General features: G+C 30.5%; 1 protein-coding gene across 1 annotated transcript in view; it reads left to right on the plus strand.

Moving 5' to 3' along the window:
- The window catches only part of LOC145268689 (uncharacterized), a 1,072,728-nt gene that overhangs the window by 675,821 nt on the left and 376,673 nt on the right, over positions 1–20,234 (plus strand). The window contains exons 141-150 of the mRNA XM_080124201.1: positions 4,774–4,803; positions 7,350–7,379; positions 8,519–8,548; positions 10,183–10,212; positions 13,360–13,389; positions 13,704–13,733; positions 14,170–14,199; positions 14,520–14,549; positions 15,506–15,535; positions 16,932–16,958. Coding sequence (XP_079980327.1) covers positions 4,774–4,803; positions 7,350–7,379; positions 8,519–8,548; positions 10,183–10,212; positions 13,360–13,389; positions 13,704–13,733; positions 14,170–14,199; positions 14,520–14,549; positions 15,506–15,535; positions 16,932–16,958 — 297 coding nt within the window. The remainder of the gene's footprint in view (positions 1–4,773; positions 4,804–7,349; positions 7,380–8,518; positions 8,549–10,182; positions 10,213–13,359; positions 13,390–13,703; positions 13,734–14,169; positions 14,200–14,519; positions 14,550–15,505; positions 15,536–16,931; positions 16,959–20,234) is intronic.

Genomic DNA, 20,234 nt, shown 5'->3' on the forward strand with positions numbered 1-20,234 from the left:
GTTTACTGTCCCATTCAGTATGGGTACACAGTTTTTTTTGTTCCATTTTCTTAGCTGATATAGAGATTTTTTTTTTTTGGTGATTCTTGAAAACGTAACATAAATTGCTATGTGAAAAAACAGTCAGTGTGTAACTGTAAGTCACTCAATTGTAAAGATTGTTCCCTGTACTTTGTTGATAATTATTGCGAACGACAATAAAATTGGAAAGTGCAATTTCCTAAAGTGTAATGGTGTATCCGGTGGAATCATAAGAATGCGTGGAATGAAGATATCTTCACCTGTGAAAGGTCCTATTAAGATTGTTATTTCTATGATATTGTTTGTTAATTTTTTTTTTTTTTTTACTGCAAGCCATGTGCCATTGCAAAGCTTGGATTGGTCTATATTTCACAACAGGATAATTAGTATGCCAATTATCAGTTGCAGTACATGCGGTGGCATCCCTGGCAAATCTAGCTGTTGGATAATTAACCACTTTATCTGCTTCCACAACAGCGTCGATGGATTTGTATGTGACTACCTCACTTGGAATTTTACGTTGAATAATAGCGTTAAGTTCATGGACGTCTTTGTATTGAGCTGCAAGAATAGCTCGTTCACTCAGTCAAGTGGAATTCATATAATTAATTTGAATATCTGGGAAAATCTTTTTAACCAATTCTTCTTTTGATGTAATAAAATTACAGAAGTTAAGAGTCAAAGAATTTCGCCCTTAACTCAGATCAGTCAGCACTTTTCCATACCCAATTCCCAACAAGTGATGGAAAAATTTCTGTGCGGATCGAGCTAATTCTGATATTGTGAATAAGTTGGGGTTTTTTACACGACGTTTATAATACATTATAAACCTTATAATTAATGGCCTTTTTAAACTATTTTATGCGACATTTTCAATGGTTCAATTACTTCGCTTTTTATAAGTCGTTTGTATTTTTTTTTACCTTCGTCTTTATGCATTGCTTATATCGCTTTATAATTCTTATAATTTGTGAATTTATTTTATAAATCATTCATAATATATTCGTTTTTATCATTCGTATATTTTTTAAAGTTTTTATAATCCGTTTATTAGACATCATATTGTTTTTTTCACTTTTTATATACTGTTTATAATACATTTCTAAAAACTATTCTTTTAGCTGTTTTGAACATTTTTTTTCGTTTGTAAGCCTGTTTTTAAAGGTTGTTTAATTCGCTTTTATAATGCTTATACTTAATAAAAGTTTTTTTTTATTTCATAATTTGTTTATAATTGTTTATTTAATTTTTGAATACTTAATATATTGTGAAAGCTTATAATTCCTAGAATTTGTCTGAAAACACGTTTATAGGCATTTTATAATACATTGCTTTTTTCGTTTTCAAATTTCTTATAATTTGTGCAATTGCTTTTTATAAACCATCTATAATATATTTCTTGATTCGTTTTTATTCACCTTTTTATTGGTCGTTCATTTCTTTTTTTTTTTAAACTATTTTATGAGACATTTTTTAATACATTGCTTTCTTTCTTATTTTTATAAGCCGTTTATAATAATTTATTTCACCTTTTATAAGCCCGTCTTTATACATTGCTTATTTCGCTTTTATAATTCTTATAATTTGTGAATTTAATTTTATAAATCATTTATTATGTTAATTCGTTTTTATAATCCTTATATCTTATGACAGGTTTTTTTTTTTTTACTTTTTATAAGCCGTTTATAATAGCTTGCCTTTTTTAACTATTTTTATGAGCCGCTTTGAATACATTGTTCTTTCTTTCGCGTATAAGCCGCTTTTTAAAGATTGCTTGATTCGCTTTCATAATGTTTATACTTTCATAGGCATTTTATAATACATTGTTTATTTCACTTTCATAATGTTTATACTTTCATAGGAATTTTATAATACATTGTTTATTTCACTTTTACATTTTTTATAATTTTTGAAATTTTTTATAAACCATCTATAATATATTACTTCATTCATTTTTATAAATAGTTTGCTTCAAGAAAGTTTTTATAAGCCGTTTATAAGACAATACTAATTTCACTCTTATAATTCTTATGCTTTGCGACGTGCTTTTAAAAACCATTCTATAAGACATTTATAATCTATAGATTACGAGGGTCTTTCCAAAGGTAGGCCTCCTATTTTTAACTAAAAACCTAAGACGAGAGTAGTGCCCTTAAAACGAGCACCCTTTTCTGCTCTAGAATGTATTTTTCTGCATAGTCATTACCATTTTCAATGCACTTCTGCCAGTCTCTTTGGATGCTTTCATCGTAAAAGTCCGAAACGCCCTTTGTCACTCACATCTCTGTCGCAACTCTGAAATCGACGAGCCCATCTCCTAACTGTACTTACATCAACAGCAGCGGTTTCGCAAGCGTTCAACAGGTGCTGGTTAATGTTGTTCAGTTCAGTTCAGTTTTTTTTTTTTTTTTTTTTTGCATAGATTAATTCAATGATGTATCCATGCTTCTGGCGCACGTCATTGACAGCTGTTGCTTTCTTGGGGTTTCACACCGTCAATATCTGCAACAGAGAGATGAAACGTTCAGGTGATGAATACATGCATTCAGTCATCATAACAATGCAATATGTAGTCCCTTTGATTCATTCGGGCAGCTGATGCTACCAGATCGGGCTGTCTGAAGATATTGGCTTCCTGAGACGAAATGCACCTAACGTTGATGCTTTTTTGTTTTTCTACTTCCTTTTGCAAAACTTAATCATGTTCTGCAAAACCGAAAGCAACAATCCCCCCCCACACACTTTTTCTTTTTCCCCACTTTCTCTTTCTATCTTCCCACTTTTTGACAGGTTTCCTAACTTAAAATGTACAAAACATCTCTCTCCCATTGCAAAACTCATTCATGTTCTGCAGGCGAGGGAACAAAAACGATAAAATCTACTATAAAACAACCAAACCAAACACTACAAACTAGCGATTGTGGATACAAAGAGCTTGAAGAATAAAAACCTTCTACAAAATAACTGGATGCAATATGAATACTATTTCCAAAATAATTGGATTCAGCATTAAATGACCCGAAAAGGGTTGATATGCCATAAAACAACCAAACTATAAGAAATCGGGTGAACCAATGCCAAAGGAGTCAAAAAAAAAAACGTTAGTTTGGGAATCAATTTCTAAAATTAATGGCAGCATGTAAAACAGATGTTTAACCGACAATTTTTTTTTTTTTTTGGGGGGGGGGGGTATCGCTCCAGACAAAGCCTGATGCTACTTACTGTAAGGAGCTAAAAAAAAACCCCAAAAAAACTACTTCAAGGTTAAAAAACTGGATTCGGCATTAAATAACCTGAAAAGGGTTGATATGCCGTAAAACAAAAACAACCAACCAATCCTGAGACGAAATGCACCTAACATTGATGCGTTTTGTTTTTCTGCTTCCTTTTGCAAAATTTATGTTCTGCAAAACCAAAAACAACAAGCCACCCTTTTCCCCCTTTTTTTTTCCTTCTCCCCATTTCCCTCTTTTCTTTCTATCTGCCCCACTTCCTGACTGGTTTCCTAACTTAAAACGTACCAAACATTAATACTGTAACCCTTTTTTCCTCTCCCATTGCAAAACTCATTCATGTTCTGCAGAGCAGGAAACAAAAACGATAAAATCCACTACAAAACAACGAAACCAAACCAAACACTACAAACTAGCGATTGAAGATACAAAAAGCTTAAAGAATAAAAACCTTCTACAAAATAACTGGATGCAATATAAATAATATTTTCAGAATAATTGGATTCGGCATTAAATGACCCAAAAATGGTTGATATGCCGTAAAACAAAACAACCAAACCATTCGGGCAGAATAAAAATAGGAGGCATTACTTTTAAAGCGTCCTTCGTATTGCACTTTTTAATTCTGTGAAAACTTTTTGAAAACCCTTTTTCCATATGGGAACTTTTAATTTTTCAATAGTGAATATAAATGGCGTATAATCAATTTGATGAGAATTTAAAGGCGGATGGATTCGGACATTTTAACGCCCGATATATGAAAAATAGTTTCAAGCGTCGGTACTGGTCCAGAACTTTACTCAAGGTCATGTTGCCATCGTCCAGTAGTTTACGGTAAGTTGCTGGACAAGCAGCTGAAAAAAGTCGATCCGTTTAGCCAATCAGTATTCTGTTTTCAGCAGACGATATTTTCGTTAATAGGGGAAAAAAAATGTTTTCGATTATAGTTGTTTAATAGGAAAAAAATATACTTTTCTGATACGTTTCTTGGAAAACAAAATGTTTTCGATTGTAATTTGTTTCAATGAAAACAAAATTGTTCACGTCTTTACAAAAAGTAAAATATTTGTTTCATTGAAATTTTTCTTGCAAAAAAAAAAAAGAAAAACAAAACTTTAGACATTTTCCATGAAAAAAACAAAAATTGATTTTTGTTTCCATGTTTTCGTCGAAAAAAATGTATTTCTTTGAAACATTTGGTGAAAAAAATATTTTAAAATCTACTTTTCTCGCAAAAAATATATTTCTTTCCATATAATTACGACGAGTATTATCTTCCTGTTTTTTGAGTTTTGTCTTCAACGTTTGAACTTTATCATCTGGCCGTTGTTCGCATCGGCTTTTTCCAGGAATATTTCTGTAATCTGACAGAAAATGCAGACGCGACCTTGTGGCCAAGGTCTGGATCAGTACCGAATCGTCAAATCCAAATTTTTCAATTATAATTTTAAAAAATAATAAAAAATCACATTTAATTTGTATTAATTTGTAATTTATCATATTTATACATTCTCTGCAGAGCAAGAATTTGAAATATCGACAAAAACTGGTGAGTCTTACATAAAATATAAATATTTTTATTTTTGAAAATGTAAGATAATCTCTATTATATAAAAGTCATTTTGTGTGTGCGAGTTTCTTCCTCATAGGTTCCGAAACGGTTGAGCCTATCTTTTGCAAATTTCACACAAAGCTAATTTATATGTCCGTTTTGTACAAAAGTTTATCTGATAGGTATCGAAAAAACCTGATCTTTCTTTTATAGATAAGAAAGGAATGTTTACAGGCGAATATTTTACGGTACACTAGCCGAGGGAGATAATAAAATCTCAGCAAATCATTTCTTAACAAAAAAACCAAAAAAAAAAACCAGAATTATTGTCATTTGCTCAGTGGTACAGCATTCGACTACAGATCATTATGTGTTCATTTAGTTTAATTTTAATTTAATCTAATTTTTTTTATGTATTATAAAAGTTTATTCTGTGTATAAACATTTGTTTGTTATTTCACTTCTGCAGTTTAATAGTTTTTTAAGGGATTTTTTATCTTGAGAAAGTACAACCTCCCCTAAAAGTTCATTCTTGATGGGAACAAAAGTAAAAATTATCTCAGTTTAGAAAGAGTTCTATTTACTGACCGAAGATAGAAAACTTGAAAAAAATCCAATGCTGATCAACATTATTTATTGTAAGCATTTAACATATGCAGTTTATACGATAGTGTATATATATATATATACATATACATATATATATATATATATATATATATAATCATCCGTAGGCACACATTATTTCGCTCTCTCACAGCTCTTCAGTGTGGCTAAACAAGCAAGTGCCTTAAGCCATGATCAAAACCCGGCCGTCTAAACAACAGTTAACACTCCTTACCTCTCGGTTATCATTCGGCACTCTCTTAAAGCAAACACAATCTCAATGTAACGCATTGTCGATTGTCCGAGAGCTCCATATATTTGTTTATATAAATTTCTGACTGCTCTGGAATTGGATATTCGTAGAGTTTAAACTTCTAATATCCATTGAGCTTAACATTTGAGTGTGGATATATACGAGTAATCAAGTTATACTGTACTTTGGGGTAATAGCACAAAGTCCTGGGTAATTGCCCCAACTAGTAAAAGAACTCTTTTGGCAACGACGCATATAAAGAGCACCATTTTTTAGTTGGCGCAATTACCCCCAAATACAGTATATATTAGAGTATAAAAATGCCAACAGGCAAAGGATATCTATATTCAGTCTGCTATTTAATATCTATTTATTTTCAAATTTACAAATAATGATAATATATATTTAGTGAAGTGTACTTTGTTTGATGATCCCTCGCGGGAGAGAAAGAAAAAAGTTTTTGTGTTGCTTAATGCCATAAATGTATTTTTATATACTTTCTTAAATATAGGGGGTGACATAATGTATGTAAGGGAGTGAACTCTGTATTTCGAGTCCTTAAGTAATGCATTATCGTAATCTTGAATGAAGCTGCAAGTATCACCAACCACAAACAAGAAAATAACCAAAATATTTATATAGAAAAAAACTCATCACGTATCTTAGACATGATAATTGTACCTATTTACTATGCCTCCCCACGGGACAGAGTTAGACACCAGGGTCGTTTTTTAACGCGGAGAAAAGGTACAAAAATAAAAATTGTCTCAGGCGTGAAGGATTTCTCCTCCACCGGAAGAGAACAAGAAATAGAAGTGCAGCATCTGAAGAACAGATGGTATTTATTTGCTCCCCCACCGAGCAAATTAGGCACAAGGCCAATTTTTAATGTGAGGAGTGAAGGGAGGGGGAAGGGAAAAAGGGGACCAGCTCCCGAGAGGTGGGAAATGGGAGCTGGTTAAAGGTCAACCATGTGGGGTTGCCCCCACATCTGGTCTTTGCTAGTCATAGCTAGTCATAGCCTGCAGCATCTGAAAAACAGATACTACACTTTGATCTTGACCAAAAGGCCAAGAAAGTGCTTAACTAGAGTCTTTGTGGTCGAGGTTTCGAATGCTTCCATAATCAGTAGTGTTGGGACGATTAATCGGAATCGAGGAATCAGAAAAATTGGAAGATTTGGGGCCATCGGTATCGGTATTGATGCCTATTTTCCGATGCCAAAGCGATCCTTTTGTCTTTTTTATTTGATTTTGTTTAAAGTAAAGTCTTCCATTGCTGGTAATAATGAAAAAATAATAAATATTTATTGATTTTAAAATACCAGTAAAACTAAAATCGATAGATCATCCTCCACAAGTGTATTTTGATGTTTAGGAAAATATCTGCATAATTAACATGTGTTTTTACGAAAATCGGGGAAAATAACAATCTTATTGTTAAATAATTAGAGATTTTTAAAAAATCGGAATCAGTAATTGTACTGGAATCGGCAATTGTATCGGAATCAGGAAAAATATTGGAATCGTCCCATCACTAATAGTCAGCCATACTGGTGAATCGCAGTCATGGCTAAAAACATATCCATGGATAACTATTCAGTTTTCTATTTAATAAATATTTATTTCCAAATTTACAAAAAATAAATAAATAATAATATAATTCTTTATTATTTTTTTCTCAGAACAAACAACTGAAATCCGTCCTTCTATAGGTGAGTGTTTTCGTCAAGTTTTTACTTATTAAAACGTATCTGTTACACCAGGGGCTCTCAACTGGGGACCCTAGGGGTCCATGGAATATTTCTGGGGGTCCACAGGCAAAATATAACAGAATGGGGGTCCACAACGATATTTTGGTGGTCCATGAAGAAAACCAACTCAGAATAGTTTTTATTATTAAAAATTTAATTTCTACTGTCTGATCTCCATCGGCTTGACCATGGAAGAAACATTGTAATATTGTAATACAAGATATTGGTGAAGAATTATTATTACTCTAATTTTGATGATGATGATTATTATTATTATTATTATTATTATTATTATTGATAATAATAATAATTTGGCTTCAAACGTATTCAATACGTATTTTATTTTATTCTTCAAATTTCTCTAAACGTTTCTAATGGATATAAACAATAAAAAAACTACCCAGTAAATTAACATATTTATTAAAGTGCTTGAATGCTTACTGGGGAGAGCTTGAATGCCTACTTGACACTATCCTCGAGTGTCTAAGGCAGGGTTTCTCAACCGGGGTCCACATGGACACTAGGGGTCCATGGAATATTTCCGGGGGTCCACAGACAAAACATAACAAAACTTATCATAATTATTATAGTTGTTGTTGAATACTTTATTTGCATTAAATTAATTTTCATTTAAAAATAAAGCTTAATTATATAATATTTCTTTGATTATTAAAACCTCAAAATTTATATTAGTGAAAAATAGAAGATTGTCTTATGACCAATATTATGAAGGGGTCCACCAAGATAAAAAGAAGGGAAAAGGGGTCCATGAGTAAAAAAAGGTTGAGAACCACTGATTTAGAGCATACATCATTTTATATATGGTAAAATGAACCGGTAAACACGTATATTAACCTAGTCAAGCACGGCTTACATAAATAGAAGGCCGTTCCATTAAAGTCACGTGACCTGCTGATGTCATGTAATAAAGTATAGTGGCCATTTCTTTTTTTCTCCTTTATTAAACAACTAGCCTGGGTGCCCGGGTGTTTGTAGGTCATATGCTGCATTAATTACGCATACAACACGAAAATATAAATTTTATTTTGCTTGAACATATTTACGAGTTATTAATATAACGATTCCTTCCTTCTTAACAGAGCATAGACGCCAAGAGGAACTTATCACTGGTGAGTGGCTAACTGTCACTTTGTTTATATATGTATATACCGATTACTAATGGAGATTTTGTATCTGTCTGTCTGAAAATTTGTTTCTAATTGCACAATTTATTAATGCTTTACAATTTTTATCCAAATAAAGGAAAAAGAAACGGGAATTAGCTAAATCAAAACAAAATGGCCACCGAATTTGACCTGATGTCGCATTTATCAAAAAACGAAATGTGCCAGACATTATGCGAATTAGCTAAATCAAGACAAAATGGCCCCCGAATTTGACCTGATGTCGTGTTTATCAAAAACCGAAATGTGTCAAACATCATGTTAATTAGCTAAATCAAGACAAAATGGCCACCGAATTTGACCTGATGTCGTGTTTATCAAAAAACGAAATGTGCCGAACATTATGTGAATTAACTAAATCAAGACAAAATGGCCACCGAATTTTACCTCAGTTCAGTCTTGTCGGGCTATGGATATCCACTGACGGGTACCTGCACATGTAGTTATTGTGGTAAGAGTTGCACAATCTCCAACCGCACCTCTCCTGAATCGGCACCGTTTTAAGTTACAAGTATGTATATATATAATATATATATATATATATATATATATATATATATATATATATATAATATAATATATATATATATATATATATATAATATAATATAATATATATATATGTATATATAAGTTAAGGCGACCGGAAACAATGCAGAGATAAGCGGAGAGCACACACAGTGTCTAGCATTCCCAAATAGTTATCCATCTGGTACTGGCCAGGCTTATCATTGCTTAACTTCACTGATCTTTCAAGAATCGGTGTGTCAACATGATCGTGCTGTATATTAATAAATTTGACCTAATGTCGTGTTTATCTAAAAACGAAACTCAAAGTTTCATTCTGAATGATTCTGCATTTAATACTATTTATCAATAACATTTAACAAAAACAATGATATAAAAATTTTTGAAATTTTTTCTAATGCTTTTCTTTGGCCGCAATTGTTAAACATTACTAGATGTTTTATTTTATTTTTTTTATTTATTTATTTTTTTTTTATAGCACAAATTCTGCAATTGCTTCTTTCTTTCTTATCTCGCCTGATACCAGCTTCGAATTGCAAGTAACATATTCTAATTCCGAAATATAAAAACAAAAATAGAAGATGTAATAAAGAATAGTTGAATAATTTCGAAATAATAACGTTAATATTTCAGTGCACAGGTCAAAATCTGCAATAGAAGCGATTTGTGTTTATTTGTTTACATTGTTATGAGTTAATGTTTATGCGCGCAGGCACATCCGGATGTCATGAACTGGAAAGTGGGTTACATCACTCGTTACAAGGTCATTTGAGTTTTATAATTATATAGATAGAGATTTTGTATCTGTTTGTCTAAAGCCAGAAACTATAATGTTAATCTTACCCCCTCAAAATACCAATCCCCTGGCACGTGCTGCCTAGCGTGGACCATTCCCTCTCCTTTGCTACGCTACTGGTTTGCTGATGGGATAATTTTTAGTAGAAAATAATTCTTATGCCTATAACTGCTGCTTTTAATGCTTTGGAATGCCTTTAAACAAATAATTCTTCTCGTAAAAAAAGTAACATTTGTATTTATTACCTTTTCTGCAGAACAAGAGCATCAAATCTCATCAGCAACTGGTAAGTGAAATGATATATATATATATATATATATATATATATATATATATATATATATGTATATATAAAATAAAATCTTGTTATTTAAAATTTATTCAGAATTTCCAAACCTTTATAAACCCTTAAGGAAGGCATACAAAATTTTAATTATTCGACAAGAAGTACAAATAAAACAAGGAAAACCTTATTCCATGGAGTTTCAAAAAATGCAATTCTTCTCATCATAGGGAAGAGGTTTGCAAAATATACAATAAATTTTGCAGGTTAATGCATTAAAGGAAACAAACAGGATAAAAACAGTTATTTAACAGTTAGTGACAGTTTATAGGGATTCAATGAGATTAAGAAAGGGAGAAAAATTATATATATATATATATATATATATATATATATATATATATATATATATATATATATAGTCATCCACATACAGTACTGTTTCGCTGTTTCACAGCTCATCAGTGCTGCTAGACAGGCAACTGCCTCAAGCCATGATCGAAACCCGACCGCCCAAATGACAGTCAAGGCTTTTCACCATTGTGCTATTCCGATTGATGCTGTATGGGTAATAAATTAACGATATTTTGACATCGTCCAAATGCCTGCACCCGATTTGTTTACACAAAGAGCGTAGCTTAATATCCTAATGGCAGTTTGTATATCACTTCTCCTTATGCTCAACCCAAGATAGGGAGCATTATATATATATATATATATATATATATATATATATATATATATATATATATATATATATATATATATAGAGAGAGAGAGAGAGAGAGTGTGTCCACAAAGTCTGGCTACATTATGTAGCCAGACTTTGTGGAAGCATCCTGTAGATTATGTAGCCAGACTTTGTGGACACCCTATATATCATTCAAATATGATTAAAATAACAAAGATAAATATTACAAGGTGCCTTAAATAAATTTACAGACTTTTTTCGTATTGGGACTTTTACTGATAGTACACACATGAAACTCTAGTCCTCTTCAAAGTAATCTCCTCCAGCTGCAATGCACTTGTTTTACCGTTCCAACAACTTCTTGTGTGATCATGTCACTGACCCTCGTCACAGCCTCTTTCATCTCAATTGTCTCATAACGACAGCCTCTAAGGTTTTCCTTGAGCTTAAGGAATAACCAAAGGTCACAGGGAGCAAGGTGTGGACTATAAGGAGGATGAGGAACTGTCATGATGCACATATTGGTCAAATAGTTTGATCTTCTCTGAGCACCCTAGTGACAAACTTCACTCTATGGAGAGAGTGAGAACCTATTTTGATACCCATCTTGGTCAAATAGCATGTGACAAGGATGATCTTCTCTGAGCACCCTTAGAACAAACTTTGTGCAAATCTTCCGCATCTTCAGTTTCTTACAAATAATTGTGTGTACAGTTCCCACACTGACATCAAACTCTGTACTTATTGTCTTTATAGACACATGACGGTTCTTATCCATGAAATTCTTTATTTGGCCAATCAACTCTGATGTTCTGACTTCCTTACTCCTCCTATACCTCTCATCATCCCTCACAGACCCCCTGCCTTCCTTAAATCTCTTATGCCACTAGAAAACTGATGCTCGATCAATGCAAGATGGTCCAAAAGCAGTCTGAAGCATTCCATACGTTTCGTTTGCATTTTTCCAAGTTTAAAACATAAAATAGAAATAAAACTATTCCAAGCCCGCACGTGTTCAAATAATGTCACCTAAGCATTCGACACAACGTGTGATCCCGATGCTAAATTGTCCTCATGTTCAGATTGCATTTTTGAAATTCACCAGCTGTAAAAATCAGGTTTTAGTAGGGTGTATTCCAATTCCTGTTGCAGCTGTTCATTGTAACCTGAAATCATAAAAATTAGTCATCTCGTAAATTATATATCAATAACATACTGGATTTTCAAAAGTCTACAACAATTTTAAATGCCTGTACAAAAAAAAAAGTTTGGAAACTTGTCAAAGGCACATAATATCTTAATACTATTAAGAAACAAAAAAAAAATTAAAGATAAAATCAATATTGAATAGATTACAATATTTATTGATCCGTCAAAAAATTGAACCCAGAATTATAATAAAGAAAATCATTAAACCATGGATTTTCAAAGAGAGGCTCTTATCAACATTAATAAAAATCATATCACTGAAAAGCATAAATTTTGAAATTTGAAAATGTATCAAATATTTAAAATTTATGCTCATTAGTGATACATTTCATATAACTGTTTATTCTCTGATGAAAAGAGCCAATCTTTGAAACTTCATGGATTCACGATTTTTCTTTACTGTGATTTCTTAGTAAAAGCAAATTTCACATCTGATTGAACAAATATCTTATTAGTTTTGGTCCTACTTTCAATTGTATGATATAAATTTGAACTGATTTTTTTACCCGTAGAATTTGAAGTGAATTATATAATTACAGAATTTAAACTAACTTAAATAATTATAGAATTTGAACTAATTTATATACTAAAATTTGAAGGGATTTATGTAACTATAGAATTTGAACTGATTTATATAATTATAGAATTTGAATCGACTTATATAATTATAGACCTTGAAATAATGTATATAATTATACAATTTGCACTGATTTATATAATTATAGAATTTTAATAAATTCATATAATTAAATTTTTTTAACTAATTTATATAATTATAAAATTGCACTAATTTATATAAATATAAACTTTGAACTAATTTACTTGATTATAGAATTTGAACTGATTTTTGTAATTATATCCTTTGAACGGATTTTTTTAATAATTAAATTTGAACTAATTTATACAATTATAAAATTTACACTAATTTATGTAATTATAAAATTTAAGGTAATTTATATAATTATAGAAATTGAGCTAATTTATATAAGTATTGAAATTGAACGAATTTATATAAGTATAGAAATCGAACTAATTTATATATTTATAAAATTTGAAGTAATTTATATGATTATAAAATTAGAACTGATTTTTGTAATTATATCGTATGAGCGAATTTTTTTTTAATAATAAAAGTTGAACATGTTTACTAGTTATAGAATTTGACTGGAAGAAAAAACTATTAAAAATGCAAATGTTTTCTTTTTAATTTGCAAAAAAAGATTGAGAAATATTTATTTCCATTCTTTCAGAACAAAGTACTGAAGTACAATCTACAATTGGTAAGTCTCTCTGTAATCACATTATTCTGGATTAGAAATTACATTTTAAAATCTCTACCTTAATTACATAACAGTGAGAAGGTTTATAAGAATAATTATACATTTGAGCAAATTCATATAATTATAGAATTTAAACAGATTCATAAAATTATAAAATTTTAACAGATTTACAGAAATATAGAATTTGAACAGATTTACATTAAATTATAGAATTTGAGCAGATTGATAATACATTACAGAATTTGAAATATGTACATAATTATATAATCTGAATTTGGATGAAGAATTAAGATTCATTTATTGCATACTTACAGAACAAAGTACTGACATACAATCTACAATAGGTAAGTTTTTTTATGGATAGTCTGAAATTTAACATATTTAAATAATCATAGAATTTTAAATGATTTACATAAATACTGAATTCGAACAAATATACATAATTAGAATATTTAGACTTATTTACATAATTATAGAATTTAAGCAAATTTACATAATTATAGAATTTAAGCAGATTTGCATAATTGCAGAATTTTAACAGATTTACAAAATTATAGAATTTCAGCAAATTTACATGCTTATAAAGTTATAACTAATTCACATAATCATATACTTTGAACTAATTTTTTACTATTAAAGAAATTTAACTGTTTCAAATAATTTTAGATTTTAAAACAATTTACTTCGTCATGGAATCTGAACTATATAAACATCATGTTTAAATTAGTTCCTTTTAATGTGTAAGACAAATATTTTAAAAAATTCATTGCATTCTTACAGAACAAAGTACTGAAGTACAGTCTACAATAGGTAAGTGTGTGGATATTATAGAATTTGAACAAATTTACATAATTATGAAATTTGAATACATTTTTTTATCTTTAAAATTTCATCTTTCATAGAATTTGATATGATTTATGCAATTATAGAGTTTTAAGCAATTCACATAATTATGAAATTTAGACTAATGCATATCATTAACGAATTTTAACTAATTTGCACAATTATAGAATTTGAACTAATTTACGTAATTATAAAATTTGAACCGAATAAATATTAAAAAATACTTAGAAATTAGTTTTTTTAATTTACAAGAAAAAGATAATGGATTATTCATTGTTTTCTTACAGAACAAACTACTGAAGTACAGACAACTATTGGTAAGTTTCAGTGGATATTATAGAATTTGAATTATTTTGCATAATTATAGAATTTGAATTATTTTACATAATTATAGGATTTGAGCAGATTTACATAATTATAGAATTTGAATTGTTTTGCATAATTATAGAATTTGACGTAATTACAAAACTTAAACAGACTTAAATAATTAAGGGATTTGAACATATTTACCTAATTATAGAATTTAAACTGATTTTCGTAGTTATAGAATTTGAATTGATTTTCGTAATTATAAAATTTGAACTGATTATCGTAATTATAGTATTTGAATTGCTTATTGTAATTATAGTATTTGAATTGATTTTCGTAATTATAGTATTTGAATTGATTTTCGTAATTATAGTATTTGAATTGATTTTCGTAATTATAGAATTTGAATTGATTTTCGTAATTATAGAATTTGAACTTATTTTCGTAATTATAGAATTTGAACTGATTTTCGTAATTATAGAATTTGAACTGATTATTGTAATTATAGTATTTGGATTGATTTTCGTAATTATAGAATTTGAACTGATTGTCGTAATTATAGAATTTGAACATATTTTTGTAATTATAAAATTTGAACTGATTTTTGTAATTATGGGATTTGAACTGATTATCGTAATTATAGAATTTGGATTGGTTTTCGTAATTATAGAATTTGGATTGATTTTCGTAATTATAGAATTTGAACTCCCTAAATTCCATTGAATTTGCCAGCAAAAGTACAATCTACAATCTGCGAGTTCAAGGGGATTATAGAATTTGAATTACTTTATATAATTACAGGATTTGAACAGAAGCACCTGATTATAAAATTTGAATATCATAGAATTTGAAGCGATTTACATAATTATAGAATTTTAGCTGAATAAAAATTTTAATAACTTGTAAGTTGATTCCAGTGAAATTGAAAGACAAATATTAAGAGTTATCTATTGCCTTCTTGCAGAACAAAGTACAGAAGTACAGTCTACAATTGGTAAGTTTATCTGGAATCATATTATTCTTGGTTCAAAATTATTATTTTAAAATCATTACTTTAATTACATAACAGCAAGAAGTCGTTTTTCATTGGTTTTCCTATGTTCTCTTGAATACGGATTATTAGGGCTATGACAACAGGATACTCTTTTCCTTGTTTTAACTCTCGGGTATATATCCATTGATATCTTTTATGTTTTTATGTAGAGTGAAGTGGTTCTCGGTTGATTAATTGTGTCTGTGTCAGATATATACTCGAGTGTAAAAACAATGGAAAGAATATGTTGCTGTCCTAGTCCAACTGATTATTTTTTATGAATAAAGGAAATTTACAATCGATTTTTCCATATTTTGCTTCGAAATCTTTTATAATTTAATTTTTGAGTCCAAGTTTAGATTCGTTAACCCAAATATAGTGTCAGTTGAAATGAGCGAGTTTAGCACAATACAGTATATGTTTCTGAATGTTTTATAATTTACTTTTTAGAGCCCAACTTTTAATTCGTTAGCCCAAGCATAGTGGCAGTTGAAATGAACGAGTTTTGCACGATACTGTATATAATGTTTCGGAATCTTTTATAATTTATTTTTTGAACACAAGTTGTGATTTGTTAACCTAACTATACTGAGTGGCAGTTTAAATGAACGTGTTTAGCACGATACTGCATATAATTTATCGAAATTTTTGAGAATTTAATTTTTTGAAGCCAAATTTTAATTTGTTAATCCATTATGGTAACAGTTGAAATGAACGAGTTTAGCACGATACTGTATATGATGTTTCAAAAATCTTTGAGATAAGGAATGATAATTTGTAATTTTTTTTGGAATATTCTTATCTTGGTTGTCAGTTTCACAACGTTTCGACTGGTGTAACCTCCGATATTCTTCAGGTATAACTTTTTGAATTTGCGAATCTGTATTTTAGACTCGGGAACCAATACAAAAATTCACACTGAACCCTTTATTTACCCCTGAAGGTTAATTGTTGTCATGTTGTTGCGTCTTATTATACATGTTATTGATTTTATAATCTCTCAAAAAATAACCAGTGGACGAATTATACCCTTTAACTGATTTATTTAACAACTTACAGATGAAATGGTAATATAGAGACCGATGAATTTGTGATGCTTTAAAGTCTGTGATGTAATTCTGTATTTCATTATTCAAGAGAGTAATTGCAAAAATCGAAGAATCGACTAACTTTACTTTATTATTGGAGTGTATAATTAGGAAAATCGAGAAGTTGACTGGGTTTTTTTTTGGGTTTTTTTGTATATAAGATTTTTAGAAGTGTATAATTGCAAAAGAAATAATTTTTCTCAACTTTGTATAAAATCAACGACTACATTGACTGTATTTAATGGATACATTTGTTTTATTTTCTGCAGAACAACACACAGTTACGACAATAACTGGTGAGTTTGCGATTATAATTAACTTTATAAAAAGTAGCACAATTATGATGTACTAACAAGATTCTACCTTGGAATTTTTCACAAACTGCACAATCTTCCTGCGAGTTTATTTTTATCACAGTTAAATACTATGCAAATTGATAGTTATTAATTAATAGATTTTTTTTAATTAAGTTTTATAAAGAGTTTAACTAACCAAAAGTATTTTTGTTTTCATTTTTGAAGTAGTTCTAATTAAGAAAAGGGGAGACAATCCAAATTTTAATATTTGCAAATTTCCTGCATTTATTTTCGCATAGAGGCCTCATTGTTTTATAAAGAGAGTTATCAGCACTAGTGCAGTTTAACTAACCAAAAGTATTTTTGTTTTCATTTTTGAAGTAGTTCTAATTAGGGAAAGGGGAGACAATCCAAATGTTAATATTTGCAAATTTCCTGCATTCATTTTCGCATAGAGGCCTCATTGTTTTATAAAGAGAGTTATCAGCACTAGTGCAGTTTAACTAACCAAAAGTATTTTTGTTTACATTTTCGAAGTAGTTCTAATTAGGGAAAGGGGAGACAATCCAAATTTTAATGTGTTTTTTTTTTGCATAATATTTCTGAAAATGAACATAATTTTTTTTTAATGTTTATTTTGAAATAGTGTTACCAGTAGAATAAATAAAAAAAGAATAATAATTTTCGTGTTACTTATGTAATGTTGTCTGGGACACAACACACCTTGTGTCCAGATTCAGTTGCGAAGACGACCAAGACAAAGAATAGGAAATAACTCCAACTCACTTGTTCTATGAAGCATCCACATTTATTTCCTCATTCTCTTTTTACCGCTGTGACGTCCCTCACATGATCGTCTTCTCAAAGATTCTTCATTTCTCACACATGATCATGAACGTTATCCACATCTCTCACATAATCATTCTCTTTTATAGTCTTTTTTTTCTTTTCTGGTGACGTCACCTCGCATGCATTTATATCTGCACATCTGCATGATGTTACAACAATTCTCTGAATCATTTTGTCCTATTCATAGTCTTCGGGCTACTGTTCTCATCTTGGGTGTGAGAATAACACTCAAGATTACTGTTGTGTTATTGCTGCACTTTTTGATGATGACTGTCTAGTCTACATAATACTTTTATCTCGAGTGCAAAGTGCGTGCAGATATATATATATATAATATATATATATATATATATATATATATATATATATATATATATATATATATATATCTCGTCTATAAACCTGCTTCCAAAAATAGGCTGACAAGTTGTTTATACAAAAACTTTGTTTATTTCACAAAACGACTTTGCGTCTAGAGAAAGAGAGTGTGGATATATATATCGTTTCTCATCCAGTTTTCAAAAAAGAAGCTGACAAGTGGTTTATACAAAACTTTATTGATTACACACAATGACTTGGGATATATATAAAGAGAAGAGTGTGAAGTGGAAGTGCATGCGGATCTGTCTATCTATCTATCTATATATATATATATATATATATATATATATCAACCTGTTTACAAAAATAAGCTGACAAGTTGTTTATATAAAAACTTATTTTTTACACAACGATTTAGCATATATATATATATATATATATATATATATATATATATATATATATATATATATATATATATATAATTTGAGGTTGCTATTTTCCAAAGGTAGGTTAACCAGTGAAATATAACGAGGTTCATACAAGAGTGCTCAATACAGAAGTAGAGCAAGTTAGATTTGTCTTTACATAAACAGTAGTTTGTTGCTACACAGTCATGAGCATGTTTCGGTCTACTAGTATTTATTAACTAGAGACCTCATCAGGCAACAACCCTTATTTCCGAAAACGGAATTCAAAATATATATATATATATATATATGGCGACTTGGCATATATATATATGAGAGAGAGAGTAGTGGATGTGGCTTGGTGAAGACAAATGACAACTCAGTCATCTCTCATTCTACCTTTTGCCCGGGTTAGCATCTGTTTATATTGACAATTTCCCAGTCAGGAATTCATTTGATATTCCTAACCAAGACCAAAACATTTCGGTCGTCGATTGTTCAATATCTGGGCCATTATTAAGAATGTTGTTTTACAATGTTTGCACATTCTTCCTGCATTTTAACTCTGTTTTGGAATGTCTCTTCGTTTGTCAAGTATCCACTGTGTGTGTGTGCACAGTTAGTGATAATTCTGGCGTTGTCAATATGCAACATGAGGACAAATGGTATGAAATCTCAAGCTTCATCGAAAAATTAGAAAAATACGAGATGTCTTCAAGAAGATTGCAGACTTCTTCGTATGGGCACTTTTATTGATAATACACAAATGAAACTCTAATCCCCTTTGAAGTAATCTCCTCCGGCTGCAATGCATTTGTTGTACCATTCCAACAACTTGTGGAAGGCCCCATGGAAGTCCTGTTGTGTGAGCGTGTCAATGACTCTTGTCCCAGCCTCTTTCATCTCCTCAATTGTCTCATAACGACAGCCTCAAAGGTTTTCCTCGAGCTTAAAAAATAGCCAAAAGTCACAGAGAGCAAGGTCTAGATTATAGGGTGGGTGAGGTAGCATCTTCATGTCCATCTTGATCATGACATCTTTCTTTCTGATCTTCTGTGAGCACCCTTGGGACAAACTTTACACAAATCTTCCACATCTTCCCTAACTTGTGAATAATTGTGTGCACAGTTCCCACACTGACATCAAGCTGTGAACTTATTGTCTCTGTAGACACACGACAGTCCTTAATGAAATTCTTTATTTGGCCTAATCCAGTTATTTTGAAGAAACATTTTTTTAATAGAATATATATTTTTTCAAGTCAGTTTCTAGTTAACCTATAGTTGGGACCCTAACAGGTACTACTAGTCCAGGTCAGAATGGACCTGGGAGCAATGGCAATTAAAGGGTGGCTCCACACTCCCCAAAGCCCGCAAGCTGGGGCCTCACCATTGGATACAGTTGAAGGTCATATCCAGGACCGTGTTTCATCTGCCTGCTTCCCTCCTGACTACAACTTGGATGTCTTCAAGTCCAACGTAAACAAATTCCTGATGAACCGCCCCCTTAAGTAGACACTCTAAATATCCACACTAACGTACTGTACTTACAATGACCCTTATCCCTGAGTGGCTTCCGGGCCTTGATAAGTGGTGACCACCTTGTAAAAAAAAAAAAAAAAAGGACATAAACAGTAAAACAAATATGATGTTTATACGTAATTTTTGGAATATGATAATCATGTTTTCAAATTAAA

Source organism: Euprymna scolopes, chromosome 44, assembly GCF_053919585.1.
Source record: "Euprymna scolopes isolate OS-2025 chromosome 44, ASM5391958v1, whole genome shotgun sequence".
Lineage (NCBI taxonomy): Eukaryota > Metazoa > Mollusca > Cephalopoda > Sepiida > Sepiolidae > Euprymna > Euprymna scolopes.